General features: G+C 33.6%; 1 protein-coding gene across 2 annotated transcripts in view; it reads right to left on the minus strand.

Moving 5' to 3' along the window:
* LOC111507927 (uncharacterized) overlaps positions 1 to 16,715 on the minus strand; it is an 83,351-nt gene that overhangs the window by 20,354 nt on the left and 46,282 nt on the right. The window contains exons 1-2 of one of the 2 annotated variants that reach the window (XM_023163314.2): positions 5,503 to 5,547; positions 1,015 to 1,261 (exon numbers count right to left, since the gene is read on the minus strand). In XM_023163314.2, the coding sequence (XP_023019082.2) occupies positions 1,015 to 1,261; positions 5,503 to 5,532 (277 nt within the window). In that variant the 5' untranslated portion in view covers positions 5,533 to 5,547. Of the gene's footprint in view, positions 1 to 1,014; positions 1,262 to 5,502; positions 5,548 to 16,715 lie in introns of those variants that run through there. The other variant, XM_023163311.2, reaches the window with a different exon arrangement.

Below are 16,715 nucleotides of genomic sequence, written 5' to 3' on the forward strand. Positions count from 1 at the left end.
GAAACAATTTTCACTTAGAGATTTCGAAAAAATATGTTTTTGGAATTCTTTCATAATTTTTGTTTGACAAAACTTTATTCAAATTTGAATTAAGCGTAGAACGTAATTCAAATGAAATTTCCATAGACATACATGGCAAGAATATTTCTGGGAACGAACTATGAAATATAATAATCAAATTCAAAGAATACCTTGATGATCCGCTATCTGGAAAATACATTATTTAGTATTGTCATCAGATGCATAACTGGAATTTTTGAATTTATTAATTTCAAGGTTCCAGAAGTTCTGTCTACATACCTTATTCACTTTCTGAATGTTCAATTAACTATTATTATCTACATTTTGTGCCTCTGCAAGTAGAGAATTTTGTTTTTTTAATCATTTGAAGAGGTCATTTTGTTCTCTCCCCTGTCCAGAAAAAAAGAATATCTTATAGAAATAGATATTTTTTTGTGATGTAACTTCTATTTAATTCCACAGTATACTCATTTTCACTTAGAAAAAGAAAGGAATATCCAAGAAAATGAAAATTGTGAAGAAAAAAAATGTTTTTATCAATAGGACGAAAGCAGATGTCTCTTTTGATGACATCGAATGAAATTTTATTTGTATGAATTGAGTCATCCAACTATGGATGTTTTCACAAGAAACTTCTACCTGTAGATGGAAAGTTTTCAATGTGAGTGACGTTGCATCCCAACAATCTTCCATGTATTGAGTTATAAGGCGGTCTTGTGTATGACATTAATTTTCAATTCTGTTACTAATCTTTGACGAACGAACTGAATGAGAAATAGTAATTTCTGTGTAATTCCGGATATATATTCAAAAGTTTCGGATGAACAGTTTTTTCTATTTTGTGTCTGGAGAAAACTTCTACGCATGATCTAAACATCTTTATAGTTAGTTTTTATTGATGATGAAGTATTTAAGTTCTTGTTTCTTTTTCCAAAATTTCCCACACGGATCTAGGTGAAAATATTTGAATACAGTTTTCGAAATCTCACTCACCAGTGCTATAAGTCTTTTTATTTTCCCATTCTATTTTGACTAAATCGGTTAGTTTCACTTTGAAGATGAACTGGCCCATTTCTGAGATTCTGTCAGTTCCTGACGCTCTTCGGAAGACATACAAGTAGTCTCTAGTGAGGATGAAGTAGCGTTCCTTCCAACGGCTGAAGAACTTATCACGCTGTTGCCAAAGTAGACCCCGCTTTATCACATGTGCTGTTTCCTTCCCAAAACTAGGAAGGAGAGACTGAAAAGAAAAATAATAATTCAGTTTCTTGCTTTTTTCAAGATATATAAGGGTAGAATTTTTTCGTGGCCAACTCAACCATTCAAAATACTGTTTCTCAACTCTAGTATTTTGAAAAAAATATGGAGACCTTGTTAGTAATTAAATCTCAAAACAACGTATACACTTCGTCAGGAATAAAATCACTGTTATGTAAAAAAATTCTTGAGACTTCAACACATATATTATTGCCAATATCTATCTGCAAGAAACATGTAGATCTGCTAAAAGTATCCCTGAAACTTGGTTAATTATAGAGATGCACAAGCACTGCTCTTGAGTAATTGGACTGGATTTATATCTCTAAAGATTATAACTATCTAAAAAAATTGTTTCTGAAAGGAGGCAGTTATCACAAACGAATGCGATTTGAATTTCGACGGGATAGACAACTATACTTTCTAAGGTACTGACATATATCGTTTTCGATGAAATCAAAGGTTAGGTTAGGTTAGGTGAACAGGTCTATTCGACTTTCCACTGTAACCCTCGAGGGTGTATTGTGGCTCACATTCATTCACCTCCATCAAATAAATCCAGCTACTCAACGAATCCGACTACTTTATGAGGTAGTACATCTTTCAGGTCAGCTGACAAGAATGGGACTCTGCCTAGCGCTGAAAAACTGATCCGGTCCACAGAGAGGCAAGCACAGGGTACGTTCTCAGCTACCAAAGGCTGAATTTCCTAGTGATAATCCTCTTCAAGGTTGAGACCATAGTACATTTTTCTCAATGTAGTGGGTCTTCTGTGTCACATTTCAGAGGGATGCTCTTCCATGGCTACAGGATAGTAACCTTACCTTACCAGCCAGGTTATTGGATACCTCCACAGGTAGTCTGTAGCCATTCAGGTTGCAATTTTTAGCTCTAGAATCTTACTTTATTGAGGTTACCGAATGTTGAAAGGGTCAGATTCGCATTAACACCTTGATGCCCGCAGCACTCATTCATATGAATGCAAGTGTTCAGCTTTTCTTTACGATACATTAGATTCAGCCATGCAGGTTTTTTTGTTCCTGGTTTGGGAATTCATATCAAAAACTGGCGAACTGAGAAACTCCTTCTCTTGATCTTTTATCGAAGAGGGTCATTTATTTGACGTCCATCTTCTTTGTAGACTAAGATTCGGGTTCTTTGGACCCTCATTGACTCATAAAGGTTCTCACGGCAGAGCCTCGCATCACCATGACAAGGCTTTCATCAGGTGAGGAGGCACCTGATATCTTGAAGTGATACTGAGGGAGCGTCTGCACGAGGGTCTTACCTATAGATTACACTTCATCCAGAAGCATTCTCCACTGAGGTGCCAAATCAAGAGTTGAGTCAGACAAACACTTCCAATGGAAGTGTCTATAGCAAAGAGCGACCAAGTTTTAGGTTTCGAATGTTTCGTTTCAAGATAGAACCAAGCAGCAATCACGAATCTATCTAGGTGTAAAACCACACAGTTTGGCAACTAACACATTATTGGAAGTGTTGGAAGCAGCTAGCGAAATTGATGTCTTAGTATGTCCAATTTGGCCAAATTTAACTTCATACGGGAAACTGATGAATGAGTTTTCTACGAATTGAATTTCAATTGATTTTTTTCATTCATATCAGATTTATTGTTTGCAAAAATGTACATTGGAAGGTGAATTAAAAGTTTCCAGAAGGAAATAAGGCGAGTGTGCAATCGTCAGCAAAGCTGGTATTTTCCAATAGATGTTAGACAATATGGATCCCTGGAGAACACCAGTATGGATGGTATCCGAGAGAGAACCATCGATAGCTACTTGTAAGGAAAGGTCTGTTGAGAAAACTCCACAGCCACAAACAGAAACCATCTACCAAGCCATCCCTTTTAGGTTCCATTATCGTACCCTCAGGTCAAAGACCTTGAAAATATCAGACAGAGCAGCTCGAGTCTCTTTGTTTTCCTCAATGGCATTATCTTCTCAAAAAATTATAATTATATGAAAGAACGTCTCTTGTTGATTTTTGTTACCAATTATTACAAGTAGGAACAAAAGAAACTTCAAAGTGATAATTCTCAACGTGCGATCTCTAGAAATCCATTAAAAAAGTTATATTCCTCATTCCAATATATGAGATCAAAGTGAAGTGGGTCGTGACTTTCTTGATATTCTTCTGAATTGGTTATTAAAGTAGCGAAAACTGAAACAGGATATATATTTTTTGAGCTTGAATGTATGGTCAAACTACTGTTTTATAATTTGGAAAAACATTCTCCATTCTCCCCATAAAACAGGAAAATTTTGCCACCTAGAGTCAGTATTTTTTTCTTATTCGTTTTTTCGTCTCTCTGGTACTGTTTGTATGAGAAATGATGAGAATGTATCGTGCTGTTGAGCATACCATATTGGTATGCAAGTAATTTAACTGTGTGTTAAACTTCATATAAATGACTAATACTTTTTTGTCACTCTGTTACGGAACTATAGTGAATATGATAAGAATATTGAGTACCTGCTTGCAGCACATACATCATTTTTATAACTGTTTGAAGAGTTACCTTCATGATGGCCAAATTCATCAAAAAGTGTTGAAAAATATTCGATAGATCTTTGATTCGTGATACACAGTTTGTTTCAAAATAATTATTCGTGAAACAATAAAATTTCTCTTCGAATATTTTTAAAATATGGGTTAAATCCCATTTCAATCCGACCGTCGAAGATGAAAGATAGTAAATGAATTGAATTATTCAGAACGAATTATTCTGAAATTGATAACCTTTACTGTTTCACTGTTTATTCACTGTTTCCAATGTAATACGTTCTTTCATTCTATATAAATTCAAAAATTATTGCAAATATAACATAGATGCCACTAAGATTTTCATTCATGTTCCAAAAGAAAAAAAAATTAAGTCAATTGATCAATTATTTTCTTCTATACATGAAAACGATGAAAAATTTGATCATGTAGTTTTTGCAGATATCAATTATAACGGACCTGCTTCAAGCGACTAAAAGGTTAAGAACTCGGTGCTCATGACAAACATATCCCGAAACTTGTGAATTAAAACTAAATTATTGAGTTTTTGAGAAAATGGTTTTCTGTAAAATAAATAATCACTTTATACCAAAGTCGTTCTCAAAATAATTAGTGAGGCCAGAGCTTCAGAAAATAACTGAAAAATATTTTGACAGACAATTGTCTTTCTAATATCAATGAATACTGTACAGAAATGAGTAGAAAGAATTTGAAATTATTGTGTATACTTTTGTAGTAATCTGTGTGCATTAATTCTAATAATATGTATCAATTGGAATTGTTGTGCAACTGGCCGTGGTGGTAGTGCGCCCGACTCACGATCGGAAGGTCGTGGGTTCGATTCCTGCCTCGACCAGTTATTTTTCTCGATAGAATTTATTTGGTTGAAGCTGGGATGATTCTGCAACCGTGTTAGGAATCACATGTTAAAAGGTAAGACCTCATTAGTCCTTAGCTCGCACAAGTTTCTCAAATTCTGAGAGTTGTCGTTCATATGGGGAAAACAGCTGATTATCGGAAAAACAGATTTTAAAACAGATTTTTTTAATTATGTTTCTTTTGATATATTTTTTATATCACAAGGTACTCAAAATGTGATAACTGATCACCATTTTTTCAAATTGAGAATTTTGTTTGCCACTGAATTCCTGTGAAATATTTTTTGTCAAAATATATTCTAACGCATTCTCTTTCTGGAATACTGAATGGCAAATAATAGGTTTTCGTACAGATCTAAATATTTGAAAAATCCTTTGATTTGTCGATTGTCATAAGAAGACATGGATTTGTTTAACAATTATACGAAGAACGAAACTCCATTCTGAAATATATTCTATGTAGATAAGTTTGTTTAAGCAAAACCCGTTAAACATATTTCGATGACCTGAAACGAAAATAGAATTCCAAAACATGCAAACATTTGTAAAAGTGGTCACCAAAAATGTAGGAGTGCCGGAATCAATATCCAAAATAAGTACACACCTTACTGGAGAACAAACATGCAAAAACTTTCAAGCAAATCTGAATTCATTGCTAAAAATGGACGTATGGAAAATATCAGCATATATTTTACCATTCACTATTTGGACATTTCTAGAGATGAAAGACCCCTTATTGAAAAGGAAACTTACACAATTGCTAGTAGTGTTTCAGAATGTCCTTTCTATCCCAGGATATTCAAAAAGAATAACATTTACTGACCTTCAAAACATCTGTCATCAGAATCAACATTAGTTCTTCTTCTATATCTTTGTTTTCTGTTTCCTTGTGACCAGGCAATACACCAAGTATCTTGAATTGGTTTACACTTGCTTATCACAGGTATACCCACACAATTCAATTAGGAAATATCGAATTTGACAGGAATATATGTCACGAAATTGGACAATACTTGATGAAAATTCATATTCAATCTGACGTCACAGAATATTGATGTCATTTTTACGTTCTGGCAAAGACCATTTGTTATTTCGTTGCGGTAATCTAGGTGTGCATTATTCAAAGTTTACTGTACTAATTAGTACTGATCCAATTACTATTTATGTAATGAGGAATTGAAGACGACATACAATGTACCTCATATTTTCCATTCTTCTTTTTCTGACACACTGTATCACTAGCAGAAAATATGTTCATCACAATTCAGTTGACAGCTCATAGATTTTCTCTGCACGCTTTTAGAAAACTGTTGTGAGTAGATGATGGAATTGATGACTGTTACCATACCTACAAATACTTAAAAATCACCTCCAATCATATGCTTTCTACACCTGGGATATTAATTCAATCTCCACTATTGGTTAATTGTGATTTTTCAACCGATAATTAACCTGCAATTGGTTCCCTGAGAGTGGTATAGAAAAAAAAAGTATGTATACACCTCCACGGTTGTCATATTCCATGAATATTCTGTCGTTTCACATATGAAGAAAGAAAATATGAAAATTTTTTGTCATATTCATATCTGTAAGAGTGATAATAGCAAAATAAAAGTCATTTTTAACACAAAAATCATACAAAGTTTTTTGTACAACTGCCCTGTTTTCATAATAAAATAATTAAATATAATATTTCTATAAAAACACATTTTGACATCTCTTGTCAGTTAACTCTTTTCATATTATCGCATTTGCTGTGAAGTGGCCGTGTCAGGTGACGCCGAAACACCTGGTTACCAACAAACAGTATTGATTACAGCTCACGCGTTTTATTTAAAGTCACATTTAAAGTTCTTGCTGGTGTTTATTGTCTTGCATAATGAAGTAGGTACAATAGTGGAGAATTGTTTGTTCCTGGCGATATTGAAGAGGCTGCAAAAAAAAACTTCCAATTGAATTGTTACAAAAAAAAAATCGGTCAGTATATAGTACGACATCACATATTCTAATTTTCTTAGCTGGTGTAAACTTAAAAACGTCGATGAAAGTTTCAGCGAAACCGTCTTCTTAGCCTATCTAGAAGAGAAATCAAAAATATGGAACTCGTCAACTTTGTGGAACAAGTTTTCAATGATAAAGTCTAGTGCTCTCGTTAAAAATGGTGTTAATATAAGCCAATATTTCAAGGAGCATTCTTAATGCAGAAAAATGAAAGTTATAGAACTAAAAAATCAAAAACTCTTCCGTTTGAACAAGTCCAGAGGTTCATAAATGAGGCGCCAGATGAAAATTATTTGATGATAAAAGTTGCCTACTATTTTTGGAATATACGGAGCTTGTCGGCGTGGAGAACTGTGCCATTTATTAATAGAAGATATTAAATTAATGGATAAATCATCGATTGATCAAATTCCAAATACAAAAGTAGGTCGTTCTTTTTGCATTTTTGGAAAAAACATCGACTATAAATACGTTGCATTATACGCCCTTCTGTTTCTGAAATACTCAAATTATAAATACAGTGCCAACCCAGTTGGTATAAACACGTTTGGTAAAATGCTCTCTACCATTGCTGAGTTTCTGAACTTCCCAGAACCAAAGGAATATACAGGTCTCTGTTTCAGGAGGTCTTCTGCTTCTCTGCTAGCAGAATAAGAAGCAAATATAACTGATATTAAGAAACACAAGAGATCGATATAACCCTCAGCTACAAGAGTAGCTGAAGGGTATATCCTAACCTAACCTAATCCTCAGCTAAAAGAGTAGCTGAGGGATCAATTTATTTTTTATAAAACTATAGTTGAAAGAATAATCCCAACACCTATATGGAGCGTTACAGCATTGTGCTCTTCATTTCAAAAGTTTAATGTTAATATCCATGAAATTGTCAACTTAGCTAGTTCAAATATATTACAAGACTCTTCAACATGTCGAGGTATCAATATCAGTAGCTGTTCCTATTGTACTTTTCATATTAATGTTCATAAATAATAATAATAATGTAATTAATGTATACAATACATTTGTAACAGAATTTAATTGTATCTAAATTAATTGTTCATAATAAAACCACCTTGTTAATTGAATAATCATGTTTTGTTTTTTGCTATTTGGTCGAAACAATCGCGTTAGAAATACTTTACACACTAATGTTGAAAATATTTTTAACACGCTACTTCTCATTTAAATTCTAAGTGGGAATTGAAAACACTTTGTGTGAACTTCCCACGCGAATAATGATGTAATTTTATTTCGAAGATTCATTGAATTATAAAAATTGTTTTGCAAGCTTGTACTTAAATATTTACGGTCATGCAAATCACACCACTGAAATTAACCAATCGCCGGCGATTACAAAGTCAATATATTTTATGTTTATAAATTGCACGAATAATCAATGAAAATGCAGAAAGTAATGGATAGTGTTGATAAAAACTAGTTATCTGCTGACTATTGTTAAAACAATCGATAAGCACAGTAGTTTTCTTCAACTAATAATCTGTATAAAATATAAACATTCAGATGTACAATTGTTCAATTGTGAAATGTTAATGTCAATGCAATGTAAACATGATATGATTTTTTATGTTATCCCATAAAGTTTCCAGCAATAAAATAAACAACTAAATATAGTTCAACTTTTTCATTCTGCTGCTTTATCTGCAAAGAGTTCGATAGTTTATCTATCTTCCGACCGGATATGTCGGTTTCCAACATGTTTATGTTTGATTTCTATTGACCAAAGTAATGCCGCTCTGGATTTCTGCTTTTCCTGATCGAAGTTTCCTGATAAATTAAATTTGCGGAACTAATGTCGCAGATTGAAAGCGACATTATTGGATTTAGCGAACACAAAGAAAAAGAAAAGAAGCAGAAATATATACAGGACGTTTATTTCAGCTGAACCCACTATTGCTATTTCGGAAACGCTAAGACTTACAAGGTCAGTTGATTCGGACAACAGTTTCCTAAATTGGGTTACTAGAATTCTTTTCAGATCGAGAATATCAATGGTTGTTTTTGAAATATTAGCCTCCATTTGGAATGATAAACGAATAGAGGAACTATCAATACTGTTTAGTATTTGTTATAATATAAAAATATACATGAATAAAAAAAATTATAAAAAACTTGCTTCATCTGCCCAAGACTGTCTTCGTGGGCCTCTGAATTGCATCCAAGAAGATATGAAAAATATGTGAGTGATGCAAAAATTAATGATTCTGAAAGATTATCAATGATATCCATTACCCTGATGTACAAAAAAATGGGGGTAGTTTTGCATTCAGTTTGATATGTTCTATACTGTTTTTTTGTCGTACATTTTTTTGGTTAATGGACTTCTATAGAAGCACTTCTGTTTCTTTTTTATTCTTCTCTGGACTCAATTATATTACATTATAGCATTGACAGAATGTATCCTTAGTGTTTATCCATTGTGCAGAATGTCATCCGAATTCGTTCAGTCATTTTTTGCGTAAAAGAAACAGCAAACATCCAAAACCATAATCGTAATATCAGAGAGTCAATCAGAGAAGTTTGATGATAATCATAATAATCAAAGAAAAGAGGCAAAGCAACTTGGCGATAGAAAAAAAAATCAGTCAACAACTGTCCTAAATTTAATTCAGGAAAATATGTCTTTTCTTTGGTATTTATTTCTAATGGAAAACGTTTGTATACCGTTTACGCAATTTTTTTAAGATTATTGCTCACTAATGAAAAGATTCATAGCCTATTCAAACTGCCAGCCAGTATCTTCACTGTCGATCAACCCTCTGAAGGTTTCATGAGAGTGTGCCTTGCCTTCAATAAGTGTGAAGAAAAATAAGGTGAGGGTCTAACTGTTTAGAGTGCGATCCCAAGTTGTGCTTGGGTGTTGTAACCAAGTTTACCCATTCAACTGGTAGAAGAGCATATAAATATACCCCAATCGCTAGCGATACTGTCTGTTGACGTATTAACATAGTTTCGCCGATGGGAGGACAGTTTTATTTTTGTAAAAATTGAGGGCGATTACTATTTTCCCAATTCCATTCGAAATATACCGCCCGAATTCTCAAACTGCTAGAGTTGATATTTGAATGATTCAACACACATGGGCTGAAAAATCCTGGGCATAAGAAAAAAAACGCATTTTATTTTGTTCAAAATTGGCTTCATTCATCAACATATTCTCCATCAAGAGCCACACTTTTCTAGAATCATTTGTCCTTTTCCTCTTCATTCAAGCGAAATTTCTTACCCGTGAGCATTCTTTTAAGATCTGCGAACAGCTAGTGTCTCTAGGAGTCAAATCTAGTGAATACGGTGGATGTGGGAGCAATTCAAAGTTCAATTCATGTAGTTTTGTCATTGTTTTGATCGACTTGTGATACGGTGCATTATGTGTTGGTCCCGAAACTTTTCAGTCAATCTATATATCTGCCATGTGCATAGGTACAGTTTGTCAAATCTAGGATGACACTTGAGGATTCTCTCTCTCTCACTCTCATAGTCTTCTAACTAACGCACATCTAATGGGCCGAGCCATAACGGAATTCAGAAAGCTCTTCCTACATTTGACAAGCTGTATGTTATTTGAACAACAATAACCCAGTAGAAACCAAACGCCAGACGATTTTAGCTGTTAGGAAGTTTTGAAAAATGAACATACATGTATCACCTTGAAATTTCATACATGTTGAACGATTGAAACTTTTCTCCTGCAAGTCTCTACCGATAATTTTTCTGATACCTACTTGATGAAATTCTTCAAAAATTCCCTATGGCAGATGTATGTCAAATTGTTAGAAACTTGCGTTTCAGGGCTTCCTAATAGCTGGAATCGTCTGCCATTTTGTTCTTGCTGGGTGCTGGGTGTCTATGGTAGTTGTGTGCTAACTTTTAAATACCACATGATTGGATAAGTCTTAATTTTCAAAATGACGTGGACAGGGGGTAGATAGGAATTGTGTCGAATTTACAAACGAGATAGCGTATTGAAGGTGAAATACTAATCTGTATCTCAACAGATACAAATGAGAAGGTTTTTAATAGATCATTTCCTTTAAAGTAATAATGCATTCAGCTGTGTAAACTCGTCCTGAAGACTCATGGCTTTAAAATGCTGGTTAGCCTTATCGTATTGGTAAATGACAAAGTTTTCGTTGAATCTGGGAATTTGTGAATGAAATTTTGAAGTCTTGTGAAGTCTTTTAATAAAACTAAGTGTAATATAGTCAGTTTTCTGCCCCTCGTATATCACGGTGAGTGTCAAGCCAGAAGAAGGGGTCATGGTAAAACGGAAAAAGCACGGGTAAAAAGCGCAGGTGGTATTGAGCAGTAAAAGTGTGTTTTACTCAAAATCCTTCTCTGATCAGAGTTCGGAGTATTGAGGGAAACATCGAGAAGACATCACACTACGGCTTCTTTGGAAGCAGTGGTGGCCTATGAAGATGTTACAGAATGATTTGAAATGTTCTCCTATATAGTAAATTTCTCCCAATTTCGAAATTCTTGACCTAGATTATACGTGTGTCACCAATTCATGCGATGATACATATCTGTATAACTGCAAAAATTAAAATCAACTAGGAATTATTTATTTCAAGTTCGGCGTCATTTACCTGAAACAGAATTATTTAAGTCCTGCTATCTTCAGCATTTTTGTGAAATTAAACTCTGGAATTAATATCTGATCGAATATAGATGATCACGCATTTTTCATAAACGCTCACAATCCTGGAAAAAGACTGACCACAGGAAGTAAAAAATGGCCGTACATTAAACAAAAAAATCTGGAGGGCTAGCATTAACTGGATACAAGAAAGAGCACTTCTTCGAAGAGGGGAAAATTAAACAGAAACTCATCCACTCGCCACCCCTATTTATCCTCTCATCCCACTGGCAAAAACAGGATTGTTAGAAGAATGGCTTGAACAAAAAGGGTGTTTCAAGATAAAGGATTACTTTTAGTAAGAGTGCTATCAACGTGAGTGAATCGTTCAAGAGTTCCTCGTCATCAAAATGTTTTATACTGTGTTTTGCATGACAATGATTTGTACACATTAATATTGAAATGTTGATCAGAGTCAAAATATTGAGAATCAATAATTGTCTTTATTCTATTATGTGGATACAGTAATCGAAGATATTGAACTGATATAAATGAATTCTGATAATTCTTCCAATACCCTTGTGGTTCCTGAATCAATGCTCGCCTTCTTACAAAATTTTGGGTATTCTCAAATATTTTTCCAAAATGGATACAGCGAGTTTTGCGATGCCATGCCACAAATATTGAATTCCAATTTGAACATTTGACTAAAACGATAAAGCCGCTCATAATCGAGGAAGCAGGAATTCTTCCACCTAACTGAAATATAATTAGTTATTTTCTTCAACTTCAATACAGAAAGTGCTGACTGGATTAGTAATATGTTAGGAAGCTATTGATAAGTTTTTACTGCCATTGAAAAAATTAGATGTTACCATATGATTTGTGAATTATTTTATTTTCAACAAAGTCTCCAAAATTTCTCTGCTTCATTACATGGACTACGAAATACCACTTTTGAGAATATGATTCATTGAAAGAGATTTTTGTAGGATTCCTTATCTTCTTGGAGAAACTCATCCATATTTTTCATTGAATAATAATAACAACGAATGGAAAACCCTGTGATAATAAACTGGAAACGGAGGTAATTGATAAATCCATGTAAAATCATACATTCTTCTAAAAGGTCATTCATAAACATAACTGCGTGGAAAATTATCCTCTGACTTACATTTTCCAAATATTTGCCTTCATGAAACTCATATCTTTTCAAATTTTCTGAAGAAAAAAGTTGAAGAGTTGAATGACAGTGACGAAACGTTATTCACTGTCCTGTCTGTATATAAACTCATTGAATTCACCCGGGAAAATTTTACATAGCACACTTTTTTATTGGGGATGAATTCGAATAGAACACCATTTCGAAAAATAAATTAGAATAATAGTTCCTCACAAAAAATAATATTACTCAAATATTACTAATACAATATTTTTTCGGAGAAATAATTAACGAGGTAGTAGTTGAATATGAATATTCAATTTTGTTATTTAGGACACCATAATATATATTACGTTCCCAGAATGATGATTACCTCCGTCTTAAGACAGCGTTGTAAAATTTTTGTATTTTTGTAACTTCACATGACATCCTGGACCTACTGTATTATGAAATGAAGTCAGTCCAATTGGTAATTAATTATTCAACACTATCAATACTTTTCTCAGATTTTTGTCACCCAAGGTACTAAAAATTTTGTATTTCTTTGTATTTCAATGACAGAAATTCATAGACGCATTTCACGATTATCTCATTTCGACAGAAATTTATGTTTAATATCAATTACTTCCAGTATATTGGTTACCTGCAGTTGTAATTTCAGAGAACTAAAACTATTGTTTTCTTGGGACTTCTACTATGTTAGTAATCCATTGAAACCGTGTGACAAAAACCCGAAAATTGAAGGAATTGAACATTTATATTTTTACGGGGTTTCTAATTATTGTGTTTTCAACAGTATGGCTGATTAGTTTACGACCTTATTGAATTGCATTTAACACCGATTATCTCTTAATTGGAAACTCGAAGGTGTGTCTTTGTCTAATTTAACGGCATGGCAGATAGACAATCAAATATATTTAAAGCTGATTAGTTTAATCACACAGTATTCCATGTATTTCAATAAATCTATTATTTCTCGATCATTATCTTCGAAAAGAATATCAATATCATCAAAAAGTTTAAGGTAAGTCACAAATTATGGACTTTTGCTAATCATGCTCACTTCACGATTAGTTTAATGGATTTGATTCACTGATCACGATTTCAACAGAGACGGAAAGTACCGGTCCTTAGACGTTATGATACGTTAAAATGCTTCAGAAAAAAGATTGTGTATTACCGAAAATATTCCAAATTTACGAATACATTCAAACATGTATTTAGATACCTTCAAGGTTGCAAAATTATAATCATTTGTCTTGTTAAAACTATCACTAATCAAACAAGTCTGGGTCAAAAGATCCTTTTTTTGAAACTTCTGTCCAAAGGCACCGAAAATTATGATCCAGGGTTCATTCAATTCGGAATGACCTCTAGCAATTTTTTGAAAAATTTCAAGAGGGGCTCAGAAAAATTGCAAAAGTTTTAAACAATTTAGTGAAAAAAGGGGGGTTTGGTTTTTTGCAAATATCTCGGAAAATATCAAAGATATCCAAAATTTAAAAAAAGATCCTCAAGAAGGAGGAAATTTTTGTAAAGAAAGTCCCACCTCCCGGAACTCTACCACCAATATTTTTAATTTTACTTCAGAGTGAAAGTGAAAAAAAAAAAACATAACAAAAGATTGTGAATGTTTCTATACACATTGACTCTAGATTCGCACTGGACTTGTTTTCAGTTTCACATGAGCTGCCACAAAACATGTTGATATCAGAGAGCTTGTTTGTATTACGATACACAAAGTTCGTTTGTGCCCTTCTGCATGAAATGGTATTATTGTGTCTAGATGCTAGTCGTGGAACGAATATTGTAATTTCTGATAGTTGTGCAGTACAGTCTATGTTGCCATTCAATAGCTTACATAAAAATCTGAACTGTTTATAGATGTGTAAAGTTTTAAATCATCAGTAAACATCAATTTATTGCAGGTTAACGATTTGCATGAATCATTAATAAAAAATTAAAACGAATAGGGGTCAAGATCCGATCCTTGCGGGACTCCTCTTGTGGCTGAGTACATATTTGAAGAGAAGCCATTATAGTATACATATTGATTGCGTCCGCTAAAATGTGATTCCAAAAGTTGACAATAAATGTTATTGAAACCCGTGCAAGAAAGTTCACGAATCAGTAACATAAAGTCTGTGTACACCACATCGACTTGCTTTCTACGGTCTAACAATTCACACAAATATTGATCAAAAACAGCTATATTCTTCATTGTGGATCTAGAATTCATTAAACCTTGTTGGTGATCTGATATTATATGTCGAGGGGACCGATAGATACGGCTATACAAGATTGTTTCTAAAAGTTCGGCAAAGTTGTTGATGATTGATATGGGTCTGTGATTGCTAATTTTATTTCGATTGTGGGCTTTGTGTTTTGAACAAACTTTGGTAATTTTCCAGCCTTCAGAAAAAATAGACATCAATAAAAAAATATACAAAAACATGTAGATCATGCACGGAACATATTCTCAGATACAAACTAGAAGAAAAAGTTCATAAAAAACAACTGCTTCCAAATATATGAACATTGAATTCCACGAAAATCACTTTTGCTATTCAGTTTTTATTTCATCTATTCTCTACGGAATTGAAACAGATACCACTCACAGGAACGTAATATATGAAAAAGAAATGACATAAAATTTCATCTTCGAGTAAAACTCACATCATCTAGGTGTACTTCGAAGTTTCAGGTGGAAATGTTGTCTTCAATCTTCTCATCGGCACCTTTTGAATGATTTTGCTTTGTTTTATTTGCAGAAATGAATAAAAATGTTAATGAAAAAATAGGTGTATCAGAGAAAACGAAGTTTTGTTAATCTTACATGATGTAAAACAGTATCACTAACGTTACTAGTAGCTTACAGAACTTTTGAAATTTTCAAGCATTTATTTTTTATCCTTTCAAATCGTTTTCGTTGAACATATTTCTGCAAAATTTTACAGTTTAGTTTCATTGATATAAATTGGAATAGGTAGGCTTTTGGAATTGATATTAATTTTATAAAATACAGTGATTTGAAACCCTATTGAAGAAGCCACTGTGTTAGCGAAACATGTCGTGATATATTTCTCAAATAAAGTTTGTGGAGATCAAATCGTGAGTTGTAGTTTATGAAATTACTATGGATCTTCATCAAGCAACGGCCGAATCAATCAGATAATTGATATCAATTGACAGACTCTACCGCCTAGCTCTTATCATTAGAAATAACAAATTCCTCAGATTTGCCCCATACAAACGGAATTCAGTGATGTGTCATTGGTATTAAAAATATTTTCTACGCCACTGAAACTTTCAACACGTTCATCGTTATGATTCATGGCTCGAAAAATGGGTACTGGCGGAAGTGGTGACAAATATTTCTTATCCTGACATTCTCTTCGTGAAAACAAGGCATTTTATAAATATTTGTAGTACAGCAAGTGCTTCCCGTGCATGCCGTCCCACAGTTTATTATTTCTACTGGGGGAACATGGATTTACAGCATCACAAACTGAAATCGCGTAATCTGTTACGTAACAAACCGAGAGCTTCTGTAAGAAAGTTGCAGTGTTTATTTTGGAGAAAATGTAAGACCGATATGGTCAGACAAGGTTACTTCTATAAACATTACATAAAATAATGTTCATATGGAATGATAAGTCATGGGAAACATACTGACTAAGAAAATAAATATTTTGAATTGAATTCGAAATATAAACCTCCCTCAGCGTTCTATAAAGTAGGAAAACAACTACTTTCCCAGCTAATACCGTCATGGCATTAGCCAAAAAAGTTGTGATTTTCCTATCAGGCGCGTGCCTAGGGTGAATCCATGGGGGGGAGGGGTAATCGCCCATTTCGGCCCACATGAAGGGTTCATATACGTGTCAAAAAGTAAAACTTGAGTAACACTACATCTATATCAATATCTACGCGGTGGTAATGGAGGAGTCATGAAATCCGCTCTGCTGCTCCGAATTCCACGACTTTTAGGCATACCTGTGTACCGGCGTTCATAGACGTTACGGGAATCCTCAAACCTCCTATCATTATATCCATCGTAACTATCCTAAATTGAAGAAAGATAAGTTAACCAAAGCACTACGGTAAAGCCAGTAGGAGAACAGAATTTTCAAATTCAAAGTTGTTTATTGAGCCATTTTAGTAAAATTCACCTAAACTCAAATGTCTCCTACTCACTCATCAGAAATTTAGGTGATTTTTGATGGAGCTGAATGATTTTTTTTCAATATCACAACATCATAAACCAACAGTGATC

The sequence above is a fragment of the Leptinotarsa decemlineata genome, unplaced genomic scaffold (genome assembly GCF_025532065.1).
Source record: "Leptinotarsa decemlineata unplaced genomic scaffold, Ldec_3_MD MMD2_P_RNA_scaffold_5, whole genome shotgun sequence".
Lineage (NCBI taxonomy): Eukaryota > Metazoa > Arthropoda > Insecta > Coleoptera > Chrysomelidae > Leptinotarsa > Leptinotarsa decemlineata.